General features: G+C 35.9%; 1 protein-coding gene and 1 pseudogene across 1 annotated transcript; both read left to right on the top strand.

The window, feature by feature from the left end:
* The first annotated feature begins 5,430 nt into the window (after positions 1 to 5,430).
* On the top strand, positions 5,431 to 5,949 carry LOC131535796 (GTPase IMAP family member 9-like). Its single transcript, XM_058768301.1, has one exon. It carries the CDS (start codon positions 5,431 to 5,433, stop codon positions 5,947 to 5,949), a length of 519 nt encoding a protein of 172 aa, XP_058624284.1.
* A 1,207-nt stretch (positions 5,950 to 7,156) lies between these two features.
* LOC131536358 (GTPase IMAP family member 8-like) lies at positions 7,157 to 13,081 on the top strand (annotated as a pseudogene).
* Positions 13,082 to 18,259: the final 5,178 nt, after the last annotated feature.

Raw genomic sequence — 18,259 nt, forward strand, 5'->3', positions numbered from 1 at the left:
CAATTAAACTGAATACAATTTTTATATCTCCTTGTTTCAGATGATGAGAGAGATGAGAACTCCTGGCCAGCCTTGTGGCCTGAAGGTCAAGCTAGGTGTCAGGGTATTGTAGTACCTAAGACATGTTATACTATATCCAGCCCACTAGGGGGACTCAAGGAGTGCTGTATGGGCAAGTCACAAACTAAGAGAATTAGTGGGTGTTCTGAATCTGGATGAGAACTAAGTTGTTCTTCAATAAAGCTTCAAAAGACCACTGCCTCTTGGTAAATGCTTACAAGACACTAGGGAATTTAAAAACAGGCACTTTTAAATGTGCATTGAAAATTACAAGCTGATAAAACCTGTGCTCCAGGGACCATATTCAGGAAAAATATAGCTCTTAACTGACTGAGTTAGATGATTAACACAGAAGAAAAACAGTCCAGTATCCGCAGCTGTAAATGTCATTGGCTGTCTTGTGTTGCTTGTAATAAATTGACATGTTGATATCGCATAAGCAGTCTTTCAGAATGCTGTCAGTTACATGTAGATGCATACTGTACACATTACTGGGTGGTCCTTATGGGGTGTTGCTTTGGGACGGGTGAGGAGGAAAAAATTATATATATATATATATATATATATATATACTCAATAGTCGTAGTTCACTAAAAACCATTTGTTACAGTTAAAAGTAAAAAGTACCCAGAAACAAACAATATAACCATCTGGAAGTATGTTGGGAAAAAAACAAAAACAAATCAAAAACCATAGAAACAACAGAAACAGTGGAGACAAAACAGCATCGCAGTCTGGGTCCGTACGTCCTGCCAAATATTGACCCACTGACAGAAAATGTGAAGTATGGAAGATCACTGTTCTCTACGCCACTGCACGAGCTACTTTCAACATGAAACAATCACGTTAATCATTAACCAGCCGGTGATGGCCACAGCTAAACCTGTAGTGCGCTCTTCCTATTCTCCAGCAGAGGGGGTTATAGTTACAACATCCATCCCATCACATTTGGTTATCAGTAATGAATTAGATCTGTTACTGCATTGATTGATGAGCTGTGGTTTATCAGTAAAGTTAGTTAAGCATGTAAAATACATGTTGAAGTACATGTTGACGGGGTAAAATACCCCGTCTTTTCCTGCAGCGGAACCACTTCAAGGAATCCCTGATGTCAGTCTCTCATCCATAAGGATTGTGCTGCTGGGTAATGGTGGTCAGGGCCGCTCCCGGCCAAATGGGTGCCATAAGCAGGATTATATTTTTGTGCCCCCTCCCTCAAATGTTATGGAAGTAAAAAAAACAACAACAAAAAAACGCCTACTATAGGGGTCAAAACGGAACTTTAATAAAATATAAAAGTAAATAAATAAATTGTAATTAAATTGCATTATTTACAAATTACAATTATAGTTCTAGACAGTTACCTGTGGCTATGATTTTATTAATGCAGTTGTCTAATTGATTTTATGGTCTCAAGCATTCAGAAATCACGCAAAAGAAAATTAAGCAGTTTTACTACGATAAATCCATGGTTCATTTTTGTAAGGGTTGTGATCTCCACATGTTTTATGTTGAAGAAATTATAGAGGCTGTGTCATCTATAGCAAAAAGGTGGCCAAAAATGAAAGATTAAGTGGATATTTGAATTAAATGTTTGGTCAATAGCCTATTAAACAAGGATATGATCGTCCTGTAGCTAAGTGTAACAGCAGCAATGACCAGGACTTTGGCTCCCTTTGCAGGCATTTGTAATAACATGTAATGTTGAAAAAAAAAGAAAAAAAAAAAGACAACAATAGACACCATCACAAAATTTGTAATGGTTTTACTGGTTATAATGGGACTTGTAGTGGTTTTAATGGAAACTGTAACGGGCCCAGTTGGTCTCTACTGGTAACTGGTCACCTTCTATTGGTGGCTTGTCAAAACCAATAAATCCTAATGGAAAATGTCCCAAAACACACTACAGAAAACCATTTTCTTTTGGTTAAAAGTTGATAGTTTGTAATGTTTGTAATGGTATTTGTGATTCATTTGTGATGGTATTAGATGGTATATGTTTTTATATAATGCATTTTAAGTCATTTTAAAGGCTGTTGTTGGCTTAGGTTTGTTTTTATAACCACAAAAATATTATCTTAATACTTCTTTGTAAATTATTATTTGAAGTAACAAAACCATGGTTAATTTGCGGTTCCCATGGCTACAAGAACCATGATTTATTTTTTTATTTTTTTTCATTTGTTTTAGTCGTGTTAAAAAAAATCATGGCTAACTTTCTTAAGTGAACATGGAAACTCGGGAGAGAATATTAGATGCGTTGGTGGTGGTGAAATTATTACCGACATTACTAGGTTCACACTGCAGGCTAAAGTGGCCCAAATCTGACTTTTTGCCCAAATGTGACCCATATCTGATTTTCTTATGACAGATTTTTTCAAATCAGGCCCAGGCCACTTTCATATGTGGTCCTAAATCGGATACAAATCCGATGTTTTGCAATGCGACTTCAGTCTGAACGGCCATGTCGCATTTCATGCGATTTTTACGTCATTGAAATGCGACAGACGTCACAATTCTGCGCTGGATGAAATCGTGCTCTCCTTCTTCATAATATTCTTCTTCTTATCACTTCGTTATTTAGGCTCCGATTGCACATTAACTTAAAAATTGCAGAATACACACTAACACGAGCAGCATCCATCTTTATTTCCGCAAACGCAGTGCGCTGCGTCTGACGTCACGTCTTCTTTTGCGCATGCGGGTCACTTCAGGGCCGTATACGGTTCACACGAGACTGATGGCATTTAAATGACAATGTGAACAACAGCGCAAAAAAAAAAAAAAAATGGATTTCAGCAAAAAAATCCGATCTGAGCATTAAGACCTGTAGTGTGAACTAAAACACATAACCTCAACACCAAAAAAAGTTTCACAGGATTATGAATGTAGCCTACCTGAGGTATGGCTTCGTTTCCATCTTTTTTTTTTTTTTTTTCTTGGCGGCAGATTGCTGATATCTTTTCATGGGCATAGTTGTCCGTCAATTATGATAATTTGCATTCAGCCGCGAACATGATAGAATGGCTCATCACGGTTTATATATATATATATATATATATATATATATATATACACTGTAAAAAAAGCCACCTATTTCAACTAAAAAACTTAAGTTTTGTGGCTGCCTTAATTTTTTAAGTATAATCAAAGTACAAATACAAGTAATTTCAACTCACTTTGTAAAATCCTGACTGGCGCTGAATTGCTCTCTGTAAGTTGATTGGACTTTTCAGTATTAGTTGTTTCAACTAATCATGTCAAGTTAAAAAAAAAAAGTAATCACTTGTGAACCTGAACAATGGTGACCATATAAGAAAAAAAAACAAAAACAAAAAAAACAATCATGCAGCAGTGCATGCTGGGATCCATGGATGAGTTTTGTACTATGCTAGTACCCAGCATGCATTGCAGCATGAATTTTCTTTTTTTTCTTGTTTTATAATCACCATTGTTGAGGTTCACAAGCTGATTCTTGATGTCTGTGTGAGTCTAGTTGCTACCATAGATTAAAACTTTTTGTGGACAAACTGTTTGGAAAGTCCTTTCTATTAACTGACTGTCACAGAATCACTGACTCTTAGAATCACTCCTACTATAATCAATACAACATCCATTTAATCAGAGATTAGACACACAATGAGATCAGTTCGCTAGCAGATGATTGTCATTATAAACATATAACAACCAACTACTGATCATTTTCTCTGGGCTTTTGAGAAACAAATATGTTTGAGGAACACATGGTTACAACAGCCAGAGAAAAAGAGGAGGGAAAAAAAACTAAAACAGAAGTCAAGGGTCAAGAGCCCAACTAAAGCAGACACTGATCTCTAACACGGTTACTTCAAATGAAACAAATCAACATCTAAACCTTAGTTAATTCTCAATAAGATCTTCTGTAGATGTCTGACAGAAATAAAGTCAGTCTGGTTATTAATAAGTGGAGCTGGTGATGCTGTTTGTGGGGTTGTTTAATCAGGTTTTGAGAGATTTAGTGTATTTTATTTCAGTTGATTTCATCTAAGGCTGTGTCTGAAGTCAGTTGTTCTTGTGTTTCTTTTTCTTCAGTGATTATGTTTGTTAACAGCAAGTGTTCATCACTAATGCTCAATTATTACTCAATTAATCACTTAATTGCAATGTATATCTTATTTTAGTGAACTCAACTGAAATAAGTTCAGAGCACTCATAATTGTTAGTTTTAAAAACTTAAATGGTTTAAGGCAATAAGTTTACTCAAACAGTTTGAGTTAACCTAACTTGTCGGGTTTTACAGTGCACAAAAATAAGTCGAGCAAACTTTTAAGTTGGCTCAACTTTTTTTTTTTTTTACAGTGTGCCAGTAAGTTAGAACTTAAAATGTTAAGTTCACTGAATTAAATTGGTCTCCTTGAATTTCAATAACATTAAACTGACTTAAAAAATCAAGTTGAATCTAGCATAACTTACAAAAAAAAGTTGAAATTGCTTAAATTATTTTTATGAGTTAAAGTAACTTTAAAACATAAGTTGTCATGACTTTTTCATCATATCATTTTTTACAGTGTATATATATATATTTTTTTTTTTGGAGCAACTGTGATGGTGCCCCCCAGGGAGTTGGTGCCCTACGCAAACTGTGTACTCTGCGTATAGGGAGCGGCGGTACTGATGGTGGTGTTGGGAAAAGTGCAACTGGAAACACAATACTGTTACAGTATTGTTATAAACAAACTGTTATAAACAAACAAATATATATTATAAAAATACACTGAGAAACAATAAATGCATTAAACTATACATTACAATTATAGCAAATGAATAAATCATATAAATGAAAAACTTAAAATAATGAATAAAACACAAATATAACAAATACATTAAATTATAAATTAAAATGCTCCATCGGGACAAGACCACGGGAATCAGATAAGCCCTTTACACAATCTGACATGGCTGCGGTTGGAATTGAACTGCGGGTTTCGTCTGGTCAGAGGAGAACTGGCCCCCCGACTGAGCCTGGTTTCTCCCAAGGTTTCTTTCTCCATTCTGTCACAGAGGGAGTTTTGGTTCCTTGCCGCTGTCGCCTCTGGCTTGCTCAGTTGGGGACACTTAATTTCTAGCGATTATTGCCGATTTGATTGCACAGATACTATTTAAAATAAACTGAGCTAGACAATGACATCTCTGAATTCAATAATGAAATGCCTTTAACTGAAAATTGAGAAAATTGAGTGTTTAATCTTGTGCATTACTGACACTCTATCCTCCAATTTGATACTGTTAAGTGCTTTGACACAATCTGTATTGTTAAAAGCGCTATATAAATAAAGATGACTTGACTTGACTTGACTATTGGGAGAGAAAGTGTTCAGATCTGCATTAAGAATGAGATCAGTAACCAGTGAATGTTCAGCTGCTCACGCCAGTGTTTCAAGAAGATCTGTGTATGCAGTCGATACTCCTGGATTCACTTACTTAAACGCTGAGGAGTCAATGACAGAGATAGGTAGAAGTGTTTATTTATCCAGTCCTGGACCTCATGCTTTTCTCATAGTGTTTGCTCTGAATATGAGATGCACTGGGATGTGGCAGCTGATTCCTGACGATATTGAGAGTTTGTTTGGCGAGAAGGTGTTAAAATACTCCATTATTCTCTTCACTCACGGAGATCTGCTGGAAGAAGATCCCATCGAGGAGCTCATTGAGGAGAACTATGTTGTAAGATGTGCAGTACAGCAGTGTGGAGGCAGATTTCACGTCTACAACAACAGAGATGAGAATAACAGAGAGCAGGTGAATGATCTTCTGCAGAAGATTGACTCAATGATTGAGCAGAACGGAGGAGGACACTACAGTAATCTGATGTTTCAAGATGCTCAGATATTCGGATATACTATAATTTGATATTCAAAAAGGGGCAATCTGAAGTTCTAGTGTAATCTCAGGGTTGGACTCGCCCATGTGAGTTATAAACTATAAACTGTGAAGTAGAAGTATGAATACAACTTGTAAAATGTGAATACTCAAAATTATAAAATATACAAAATACTTAAACAGATAACATTTTAACTTTAGTCTCTTAGTAATATATAACACATTTGTTTGTCTATTTAGTCCTTATAGTTACTTAAAGAATATATATGAGGCTATAGTTGCTCATTTTCAGAAGTGAAGTAACAGTTTTGACAATAGCTATTGGACACACAGAATGACGTCATACATGAGAGTTTACTAAAAAATTATTTTATTTCGCTTTTGATTTGTTGAATAAAAACGGAAAAATAAATAAATAAATTGTGTGACATCTTACTCCGTTAATGTGGCAAAAAGTAAGTGTAGAAACAAAATGGATTAATCAATTTAATTAATTGATCATGTAATTAAACAAAAAAAATCTTTGTGAGCTGAAAAATGTAACATGTTTAATACACAATATACTATGGTCTGTGGTCTTGAAACAGTATTTATTTCACTGTAGTGTAAGATGGAGTAGCCTACTTTTTATCTTTGCATGGGGGGGGGGGTTAGAAATAATAGAATATAGTTTCTTCGACACATATGTTTTGCTGAACTTTCTGAAATTTCAATTAACTGTCAAAATTGTTACAAAAAAATCTTCTGCGCTTGTACTGTGGTTTATTTGTACCGTTTTTCTTTATATCATCATATTGTAGTCAGAGACTGTAATTTTCTCTGTCCTATATATAGCCTATTGACATTACTATGGATTTCATCTGGATTTGACCTTTTGCATTTGACCTTTAAAGATACTGACGAAAGTAAAATATCTAAAAGATAAATAAAATGTTGCTTTAGTTGAAGCTACATTAATTCTTTCAAAGTATTCATGTACATTTCTTCAGTGTTCACTGTGTTGGAGCTCAAATAACACGAATGCCATTCATTTGCTTGTCATATATTTATGAATGCTACTTCATGATTTCAGTATATGTAACTGACATTAACGATGAGCATCACCTAGAGGTGTAACAATGTAAAAGCGCAATGAGGAAACAATATTCTGCTGAATATTAAAACAAACAAACAAACAAATAAATAATAAAATAATCAAAGAATTAAAATCAGAGCAGAAAACACTCAAACACATTACATCTCATCAGTATTTGCATTTTAAATTGTATGCATTTATCAAACGCTTTTAACCCAAAGCAATTTACAAACGAGGAAAACAACAAACGATTCATTAGCGTCTTAGGGTTTATGGATGTAAGAAAAGCATTTAAAGGTAATTCCAGTTGAAGAAATTCCAGTGGACTTCCAGATTTTCCCCCACATTTTACAAGTTTTTTACCTCTATTTTGCAAATACATGAACGTATTTCATTTTTAGATGCGAGTAGAAAATTTACTTGGGAACTTATTTTTGTTTTTAATATTTCGTTAATCCACAGAGGGGCGCTGCTCGTTTCATCGTCATGCCAACCACCTATTTACTTTCGGTTTAGAAATGATAAGGTGAACATAAAATGGCGCAGAGTACAGGTAAGATTTGATTAACAGCCAAATACGAAGTTTATATTAGATAAATGCTAAATCAGAATCCGAAAAATGATTGTAGCGCTTCATCATAAGATCATTGGTGTTGTTTGTAACATTGTTTAGGATTGGCATATATCGACAAAAGAACCTACTTTATACTTAAATGCATTTGATTCCTATATATTTTGTAAAATCTCTTAGTCTTTTCTATTTAGAAATATGATTGTTGTGATTATAATTGTTGTAGTGATTGCAATCACCGAAAGTATAGCGTCATTTACTCCGTTTTAAGCATAAGTTGAGCACAAAGGTGGCCATTGAATGTCATTGTTATTTCATTGTTTCACCGAAAGCGTAAATATCATGATGTTTTGCATGTTCATCAGTTTGACTAAAGGTTTGTTTTGCAGCAGCCAGAAGCAGCACAGAGATGTTCGCTCCAACAGTAGTCCACTAAATGAGCTAAAATGTGATTATAGTTTTATAATTTTGATTACTTGGTGTAATTCACTGATATTTTATGCTTTCTAATGAGCAGTTCATTGTTGGAAGAGGGGTGTATTCAAATGTTTCTTTAAATTTGTTGTTTTTAAATTCAGATATATATATTAAATTCTGAATCCTTTTAAAATCATATTGTTCACCAGATTCACTTTTATTTCTATTGCTCAAAACACTGAATCAAAGCATCTTTACAGAAATTCACAATATTAATGTTTGTGTTATCAGTTTAGAGCTGGATGATAGTTTGCATATGGAGTTAATAATTTGTTGTGTGGTGGTGAACCTGTAAGTGTCACATTATGTTCTGTTTTCGGGTTTGGTTTTGTTTTCTCTCTGTTCCCCTTCACCTGTCTCAGTTCCCTCGTCAGTTCCCGTGGTTTTTGATTAATTATATCCCTCATCTGTTCTGTTTCAGTTCATCATTATCTGTATATTTAAGCCCTAGCTGTGTTTGCTTCTTTTGTCAGTTCTCGTTTGTGTGAAAGTATTGTGTGATCTGTTTTCTGAGTAAGTTTTGTATTAAAGACTATTATTTTGAATAATTTGTCGTTATGTGCTGTTTACTGCAACTCTTATGTGACAGTATGGTTTTGTTCAATTATTGTTTAGTGACAAGCAAAAGTAGCTACTATTAGCTGTTGAGCATCACTGTCATGAAGAGGTTCAGGATTTTATAATACTTATACAAAATACATAATAGAAAATAGATTTAGTCCATTGTAGCGTGCAAGCCAGTATTAACTGTGGCAATGAAAGAATAACTCTTTTTTTTTTATGTTGGAAAATGGAGAAAGAAAGCAGGCAACACCAGAGATCAGTTCTCTTATCAGTAATGAAGTAGATCTGTTACTGCATTGATTGATGAGCTGTGGTTTATTAGTAAAGTAAGTTAAGCATGCAAAATACATGTTGAGGTGAAATAAGTAATTGTGTGACCTGTTTCCTTTTTCCCTACAGTGTCAAAAACACCACCGCAAGCAATCCCTGATGTTAATCGCTCATCCATAAGGATTGTGCTGCTGGGTGAAACTGGTGCTGGGAAAAGTGCAGCTGGAAACACAATCCTGGGAGAGAAAGTGTTCAGATCTGCATTTAGAATGAGATCAATAACCAGTGAATGTTCAGCTGCTCGCGCCACTGTTTCAGGGAGACCTGTGTCTGTAGTCGATACTCCTGGATATTCTTACTTCAACACTCAGTTAAGGACAGAGATAGGTAGAAGTGTGTATTTATCCAGTCCTGGACCTCATGCTTTTCTCATTGTGTTGGATCTGAATATGAGATTCACTGGAATGTTGCAGCTGATTCCTGACGATATTGAGAAGTTGTTTGGTCAGGAGGTGTTAAAATACTCCATCATTCTCTTCACTCACGGAGATCTGCTTGAAGAAGATCCCATCGAGGAGCTCATTGAGGAGAACTATGTTGTAAGATGTGCAGTACAGCAGTTTGGAGGCAGATTTCACGTCTTCAACAACAGAGATGAGAATAACAGAGAGCAGGTGAATGATCTGCTGCAGAAGATTGACACAATGATAGAGCAGAACGGAGGAGGACATTACAGTAATCAGATGTTTGAAGATGCTCAGAGAGGTGAGGATTGATTAACAACAAAATATGTATAGTAGCATGTTAAAAGTTTCTTCAATGCTGTATCAGAATCCAATACAAGTAATACTAAAGAAATGAGTGTTGCTCTTAATCATAAAACTCATAAAATCATAAAACTATTTTAGTGGAGTTGGAAGTACTTTTTGTTTTACAATTGGCATATATATATATATATATTACATATAATTCCTTCAAAACTGGTGAATACATTTTTTAAGTATAAAGCATGTAGTCTGTTGTTCTGCGAAATCTATTTAAAAATAACTAAATTTGTCACTTCAGTGTTTAAGGGTGCAGATTAGATTGTGTTAACCAAAAGTATTCTGTCATTTACTCAAGTTTAATTACATTAAAACACAGAAACATAAATTAAACAGAAAAATTAAACACAGGTCCATAAAGTATCTAATAAAATAATTGTGACTCACCAGATCAACAAAGAACACAACAGAATCAACACAAATTTCAGATTCATGAGATACACTAACAGTTTGTGTTTTGCCGCAGCCAGAAGCAGTCCAGAGTTACCTCGTCCCAACAGTAAGTCCATTAAATGATTTGACAGCAACAGAGATTATCCTTTGACATATAGTCATATAGACATAATGCTTACCAGATTCACCAACAGTTTTTCTGTTGTGTTTTGTAGTGGCAATCAGTCCAGATGTTGTTTGCCCCAAAAGTAAGTGAATTTGACAGAAAATTGTACATTTAATAAACTGTTTGTAATTAATTCAGCGGTGATTTGTGTAGAAAACGCTGACACTCTTTAATGAGATAATGAAACCATATATACTATGGAAGCTTGTTTCCTCCACTAAATAAAAAATTTTGACTTTTTTTACTCACAATTTTGTGATGTAATATTGCAATTCTTATGTACGTATAAAGTGTAAAGAGTAAAGTCAGAATTATGTGATATAAAGTCGCAACTGCATGTTATAAAGCCAAAATTGTGAGATAAAATGTTGTGATAATATTTTATTATTATTATTATTATTTTTAAGTTTCAATTTTAAGTTTCCATAACATACAGATAGCTTTCCAGATTTAAAAAGATTTTTATTGGTGATCAAATTTGCTGTCATTTTAGTCATGTTGTACCACCATAGTACAAAGATATATAACTGAATGCAAAATAATGTTTTGATTAGAAATTCTTTGTACCTCACTAACTTTCACTACTGATGACATGACGAAATATCAAATTGTAACTCTGCGATTGACCGATTAGAATCAAGTATTCCAGAGAGTTGTGTACTAATTGGAGTATTAAATGTTACGTTACACAATTTATAAAAGCCATTAGAAAATGTAAGGAATAGCTAATTAAAATATATATATATATATATTTATTTATTTATTTATTTATTTATTTATTTATTTTCTTACACCATGTTGATATTATTTATTTCTAGGTTATGGAGTAAAAATGGAGGGAACACACTTAATGCCAAAAGTGTGTTTGAATATGGTCTTGCTGGGAAGATCAGGAGCTGGGAAAAGTTCAACAGGGAACACAATACTGGGACGACAAGCATTTAATTTAATGCAAAGCTACAAATCTGACACTCAAGATGTTGCTACTGAAGTCGGTGATGTTTGTGGATTACTGATCGTTGTTTATGACACTCCGGGATTTTCTGGTGCAGAGAGTGAGGAAGAGCTTTGTAAATATCAGGAGGTTTTCCAGAAATGTGAATCAGGCCTGTGTGCGTTTCTTCTGGTTCTTCGGTCAGACAGATTCACACAAGAAGATCAAGAGATTGTGAAGAAGATTGAGGAGCTGCTGGGAGAGCAACGCTTGAATAAAATCTGGATTCTCTTCACCAGAGGAGACGAACTGGAATATGAAAACAAGAAGATAAATAAAGTCATTAATGAGACTGAATTCTTGAAGGAACTTACTCAGAAATATGAGGGCAGATTCCACGTGTTCAACAACAAGAAGAGAGGAGCAAGTGACCAAGTGAAATCTCTGATAAATAAAGTTTTCCAGAACAACTTAAAGAATCGTAAGTCTGTTTCAACCAAATTTGAAGAGAAGTTTGCATTAGACATGAAGGAATTAGGCTTTATTCATTCAAAATACTTTGACAGTATCTACAGATTTTTCTAGGGTAATAATTAAAAAAGAGCAGCTAAACATAAATAAATCTGTAAAAATGCAACAAACCAAAGCAGTAGTTTAGGCAATAGTGATATTCTTTCTTTTTTTATCTGCCTGCAGAATTAATATTTGCTGAATGTTAACTGTAGTGTGTTAGTATAATAATATATAATTTAGCACAGAAGTACATTCCAGAGTCAAAAAGTGGATGTTTTGTAAACAGTTTTCTTTTTTTATACAGTCTCCCAAAATCCTTGGCGGAGTATTGCCATCAGTGTCCAGGACAGCTCTGATGACAGTCTCTCGTGCAGGAGGATTGTTCTTCTGGGTAAAAGTGGTGCTGGGAAAAGTTCAGCTGGAAACACAATACTGGGACAGGAGGTGTTTAAATCTACACCTGACACAAAATCAGAAACCAGTGAATGTTCAGAGAAACACGTCATTGTTTCAGGCAGGAAAATGTCTGTAGTTGATACTCCTGGATTATTTGATTCAGAGATGAGCCCTGAGGAGTTAATGAAAGAGATCATGAAGAGTGTTTATTTATCCAGTCCTGGACCTCATGCTTTTCTCATTGTGTTTAATGTGAATATGAGGATCACTGAACACGAGCAACAGATTCCTCAGATGATTGAGATGATGTTTGGAGAAGAAGTGTTAAAATACTCCATCATTCTCTTCACTCATGGAGATCTGCTGAAAGAAAATCCATGGAGCAAGCCTTCAGAGAGAACAGTAGATTAAAAGATCTAGTAGATCAGTGTGGAGGGAGATATCAGGTCTTCAACAATAAAGATCAGAAAAACAGAAAACAGGTCAGTGATCTAGAGCAGAAGTCTAACACAATGATAGAGCAGAACGGAGGAGGACACTACAGTAATCAGATGTTTGAAGATGCTCAGAGATTCAGGCAAGAGGAAAGAAAGAGAAGACTGGTGGAAGAAGACATGAGACAGAGAGAGGAAGAGAGACGGAGAGAGGAAGAGAGGAGACGGATAGAAGAAGAGAGACGGAGAGAGGAAGAGAGGAGAAGGAGAGCGGAAGAGAAGAGAAAAGCACAAGGCATTATTCGTAATATTTTTGTCTTTGCTGGAGCTGCTGCTGGAGTTGTTGTTGCTGCACCTGTTGGTGCTGTTCTTGCTGGAGCTGCTGCTGGAGCTGCTGGTGTTGCAGCTGTTGCTGGAGCTGTTGTTGCTGGACGTGCTGTTGCTGCTGCTGCTGGGGATGGAGCTTTTAATGCCGCAGCTGCTCGCACAGAGGAGGCAGAGAGAGGAGGAGGAGAGAAGACAACAGGAGGAAAATGAAGAAGACCAGTCCCTGAGAGAGTAAAAATGAGACGGTTATGAAGAAGTGAAGAGTTAAAAGGTCAAATAGAGAAGAATAAAAGAGAGATAGAAAAAAGATGGAAGAAGGAAGGACCATGCAGAGTAACAAAGCTGCTTCCAACTTTATCAACAGCTGATAAAGCCATCCTGAGAGAAACACGTTACTGTTTAAGATGGTGTTTGCTGGGATCATCTTCAACTTCATATTTATCATCATCATCCTCACTGCTGTGTTCCGGCTTAAGAACAGAACTCAAAATCAGTATAAAACACATAGGACTTAATGACTACAGACCTGTTGCTTTAACGTCTGTGGTCATGAAGTCATTTGAGAGACTGGTGTTGGCCCACCTGAAGGACATTACTGGACCCTTGCTGGACCCCCTACAGTTTGCTTACCGAGCAAACAGATCTGTGGATGATGCAGTTAATATGGGACTGCACTACATCCTGCAACATCTGGACAAACCAGGGACTTATGCAAGGATCTTGTTTGTGGACTTCAGCTCCGCTTTCAACACCATCATCCCGGACACCCTTCAGAACAAACTGACTCAGCTCTCTGTACCCACCTCCATCTGTCAGTGGATTACCAGCTTCCTGACAGACAGGCAGCAGCTAGTGAGGCTGGGAAAACACACATCCAGCACCCGCACCATCAGCACTGGAGCTCCTCAGGGCTGCGTTCTCTCCCCACTACTCTTCTCCCTCTACACAAATGACTGCACCTCTAAAGACCCCTCTGTCAAACTCCTGAAGTTTGCAGACGACACCACAGTCATCGGCCTCATCCAGGACGGCGACGAGTCTGCTTACAGACAAGAGGTTGAGCAGCTGGCTGTCTGGGGCAGTCACAACAACCTGGAGCTGAACACGCTCAAAACTGTGGAGATGATAGTGGACTTCAGGAGAAACCCCCCTCCTCTCCCCCCACTCACCATCATGAACAGCACTGTGGCTGCAGTGGAGTCATTCAGGTTCCTGGGCACCACCATCTCTCAGGACCTGAAGTGGGACAATCACATTGACTCCATCGTGAAAAAGGCCCAGCAGAGGTTGTACTTCCTTCATCAGCTGAAAAAGTTCAACCTGCCACAGGAGCTGCTGAAACAGTTTTATTCAGCTGTTATTGAGTCGGATCTGTGCTCCTCCATAACTGTCTGGTTTGGGTCAGCCAGCAAATCAGATTTAAGAAGACTTCAACGGACTGTTAGGACAGCAGAAAAGATCATTGGTGTGCACCTGCCTAGCCTTCAGGACTTGTACAACTCCAGAGTGAAGAAACGGGCAGGTAACATCATCAAAGACCCCTCTCACCCCGGACACAACCTGTTTGCACTTCTCCCTTCAGGCAGACGCTACAGATCTCTGTGCACTAGAACATCTAGGCATAAAAACAGTTTTTTCCCCCATGCCATCTCCAGCTTAAATAGCTAACACGTGGATCATTACCTGTGTTCTGTAATTCATTCTCCATCTTTAATTATCTGTTTATTTATACAGCTGTATATAGAGTAAATAATGCACAAATCTGTACATAAATCTACTGTTCCAGATTCATACTTATTATTATTATTATTATTATTATTATCTATTGTTAAGTCTTACTATTTAAATGTTTTTTTCTGTTCTCATGTCAGATGTGTATGTATGTATGTATGTACCAGGAGCACCTTAAAAAAACCCACAACAAATTCCTCGTGTGTTTGCGCACACCTGGCGAATAAAGCTAATTCTGATTCTGATTCATACAGCAGAACAGCTAGAAATGATCATCTACGTCCACGTGACAACACTGAATCAGCAGCAGTCAGGTAGAACATTAAATACAGATGTAGATCATGTACATTTAAACTGTGATTTTGATATTTGTTGTATAAAGTCATTCATATCCACACAAAGCAGAACCTCTACAGTATGTCTATTAATCCATTTCTATTTATGGTATTCACCGCATTTATTTTACAAATGTTGTTTCAGTTGTATCCTTTTACAACGAACATCTATCTATCTATCTATCTATCTATCTATCTATCTATCTATCTATCTATCTATCTATCTATCTAACCAACCTTAAATGCTTAATAAATTGAGTATCATTGTCTAGATTTCTTTCTCTTGATATTCCTGTATTCAGTGGTAGATTGTTCTCATGTTTAGTCTCTTGTTTTCTCAGTAGTTCAAGTCTGTTTTCTTATGTTTTCTTATGACTTGGCAAATGCTGTATTTCTCATTTAATAGAAAATCTGTCATTCTGTGTAAAATAGAATCCGTATTTTTTAAAAGAGTATTTAAGCCATCTAGACATGTTTAGACAGACAGGCAGAATATGCATATTTTGTTGTTGGCAAATAATTCATAAGTCTGTTCTTGATGTAAGCCTTCATCTAAAATATTTACTATATTTAAATGGAGCTGCTTTGGGTTTCAGTTTTCTTGTTTAATTTTTATTCATATTAATTATATTTATATTATTTATTTTTTTGTAGCATATGGCTGCCTGCTTACAATGAAATAAAACACCCTGCATTGTTACCGCTGCTGTCAGGATTACATTGTTTTCTTGGTGTTTTGCTTTGGTTCTGTTTCCCTAACACATGTACCTTAACCTGGTTCTCTAGCATTTACCTGTTTGTTCACTTATTACTGGTTTTGTTCACCTGTTCCCTCCATTAACTCATTAATAACTCATTTTTGCCCTGTGTTTCCTCAGCTCTTTGTTCAGTGTTGTGATTTGTTTGGTTGTGTTAGCTGCCTGTTAAAATTAGTTGAAATTAGCCATGGTTTTATTTCAAGAGGATACCCACAAACTTGGATTCTGTCAGGGTTTGACAATGTGAGGAAATCAAAGAGAATTCAGTTAATAAATAATGATCAAAGGAAACAAAAACAACCATTTTCATTTAATGGCATTCTCACTTAATGACAAGAACAGTCATTGAGAATCAGTGTAAGTGAACATTAATCATCTATTTGTAGACATAATGTTGCTTCCTCGATCACTTGACTTTCTATTGACCGTAATATGATATTGAACAACTTGGGCATTGAGAAAGTGAATGTTTCTCACTGAGGTAGAGATATTGATAAAAAAAATAATAAAATAAAATAAAACACTTTTACAAAGTGAAGCATTTTGAATGTTTTATTAAAGACAATGCCCTCTTTGGGTATAAATGAGGATTTTGATCTTTTGTGTTTTCTGTAATTTTCCTTTATTTTATTTTTTCCCGCAATGTTTATGAACAGCATTTTTTTTTTGCCTGATGTGCTACACTCTTAAAAATAAAGGTGCTTCACGATGACACAGAAGAACCTTTTTGTCTAAATGGTTTCATAAAGAACCTTTAACATCTGAAGAATATTCTTCAAGAATCGTTCTTCAGATTATAAAAAGGTAAGAAAGAGATGGTTCTTTAAGGAACCTTTGACTGAATGGTTCTTTGTGGAACCAAAAATGGTTCTTCCATGGCATCGCTGTGAAGAACCTTTTGAAGCAGCTATATTGCCCCCATTAATTAGTATTTGATGTTAAAGTGGAGTCTGTAGATTAATCAGTTATGATCAACTGATGTTTGTTGTTTATTATATAATCACTGAGAAACAAAGAATTGTCACACTGACGAAGCCAGATAGCCCAAAAGTTTGTCTTTTATCACCTGCTTTAATTCAAATAAAAGATTTTATAGTGCAGACCCACCTTTGTAATGTTTGAATAAATACAGGTCTCAGCTCCTAAACCAGCTGGGAGAGTGCAGTGATAATAAATGATGTACATCCCAGATCAGGGAATGGAGGGACATTAGTGGTGAAGGCATAACAATTTGAAAATTAACATGTAATCTCACCTGTACAATCTCTGTCTAAATATAATCTCTAGCTATAACTATAATCTCTAACTCCATGTGTTCAGGGTGAATGAGTCCAGGTAATGTTTAATCTGTTGGAAAGTTAACTCTGATTGCAAGACAACACTGATATATTGTTGTTGTTTTCTCAGTGACATTTAAGTGTACCAGCTATGTTGGATTAACAGCGAGCTGAAAACAGAATATAGAGCTGGCATTGATTGAACTAAAATTGATTTATAGTTTTTGAACACAATCATGTCTGTTTCAATGGCTGCTTCGCTTCATTTGATGTTTAGTTTCATTATTATGATCAAAAACACAGCTGTCTATGTCTGATATGCGTGTGAAATCTCCTCCTCCACATCTGACACCAACTGAAATACTAACGTTCTCTTTATCATGTCTTTGTTTTTCCGACATGTTTGTGTGTGTGTGTGTGTGTGTGTGTGTTATTCTGTTTCTGACAGGTATTACCTTTATAATGCTTAAAGTGTTTGAATGCATGTTTAAATGCTCTTTCTCAGCAAATGGGTGTGTTAAGCAGAGTTTGAAAACACACATACAATGGTGTTGATTTGCACTTGATTGACAGGTTCAACGGTTCTGCCTCCACCTACAGTTAACATGTTCATACATTGCACTGCAAGTCTTTTCTTCCAGTAAATCACAGGCTTCTGTGAATTATATTGGTACGTAACCACTCAGAAAACCCTAGCAATGGTTTAATGATTCCAGTTCAATTGTTTTGTACATGTTTATGACAATGTGTACTAGCTTCTGTTTAGTGTTAATAAGGTGGCCCGATCTCAGCATACAGTAGTATTAATAATATATGCAATAGGCCTATAAGCAAAATTTCAACTCGCAGCTCGACACCAACGGAAAACCATGTGATTTTTGTTAAGACTTTATTAAGAGCTAATCTGAACAACTTGCAGTCTTTTGATCTCTCGGATCTTTATGCTGACTTTAAAAATGCATGGCCAGTCTTGAACAAAAAAATGAGATGACTAGATGAGTTCATGCAAAATTCAGAAAACATTCATTCAAATGCAGTGAACATTTAAGATGATTTGCAGAGGAAACGTGTGTATTAAGTATAACAAGACTTTATTTTCAGGCTTGTCAACTTTGTGGCGGTATTGAGAAGCACACAAGACACTCGAGGCGATGTCTTCCGTTAGAATTCAGCTTGAGCGAAATATCAACTTTCACTTTCGCTTCTGGGTCATGTGATGCTGTTTCTCTCCGGCAGGAGGCGCTGTAACTCTGAGATGGCTTATAAAGGATTGCTATGGTTATTGTCATTTTACG

The sequence above is a fragment of the Onychostoma macrolepis genome, chromosome 03, assembly GCF_012432095.1.
Source record: "Onychostoma macrolepis isolate SWU-2019 chromosome 03, ASM1243209v1, whole genome shotgun sequence".
Classification (NCBI taxonomy): domain Eukaryota; kingdom Metazoa; phylum Chordata; class Actinopteri; order Cypriniformes; family Cyprinidae; genus Onychostoma; species Onychostoma macrolepis.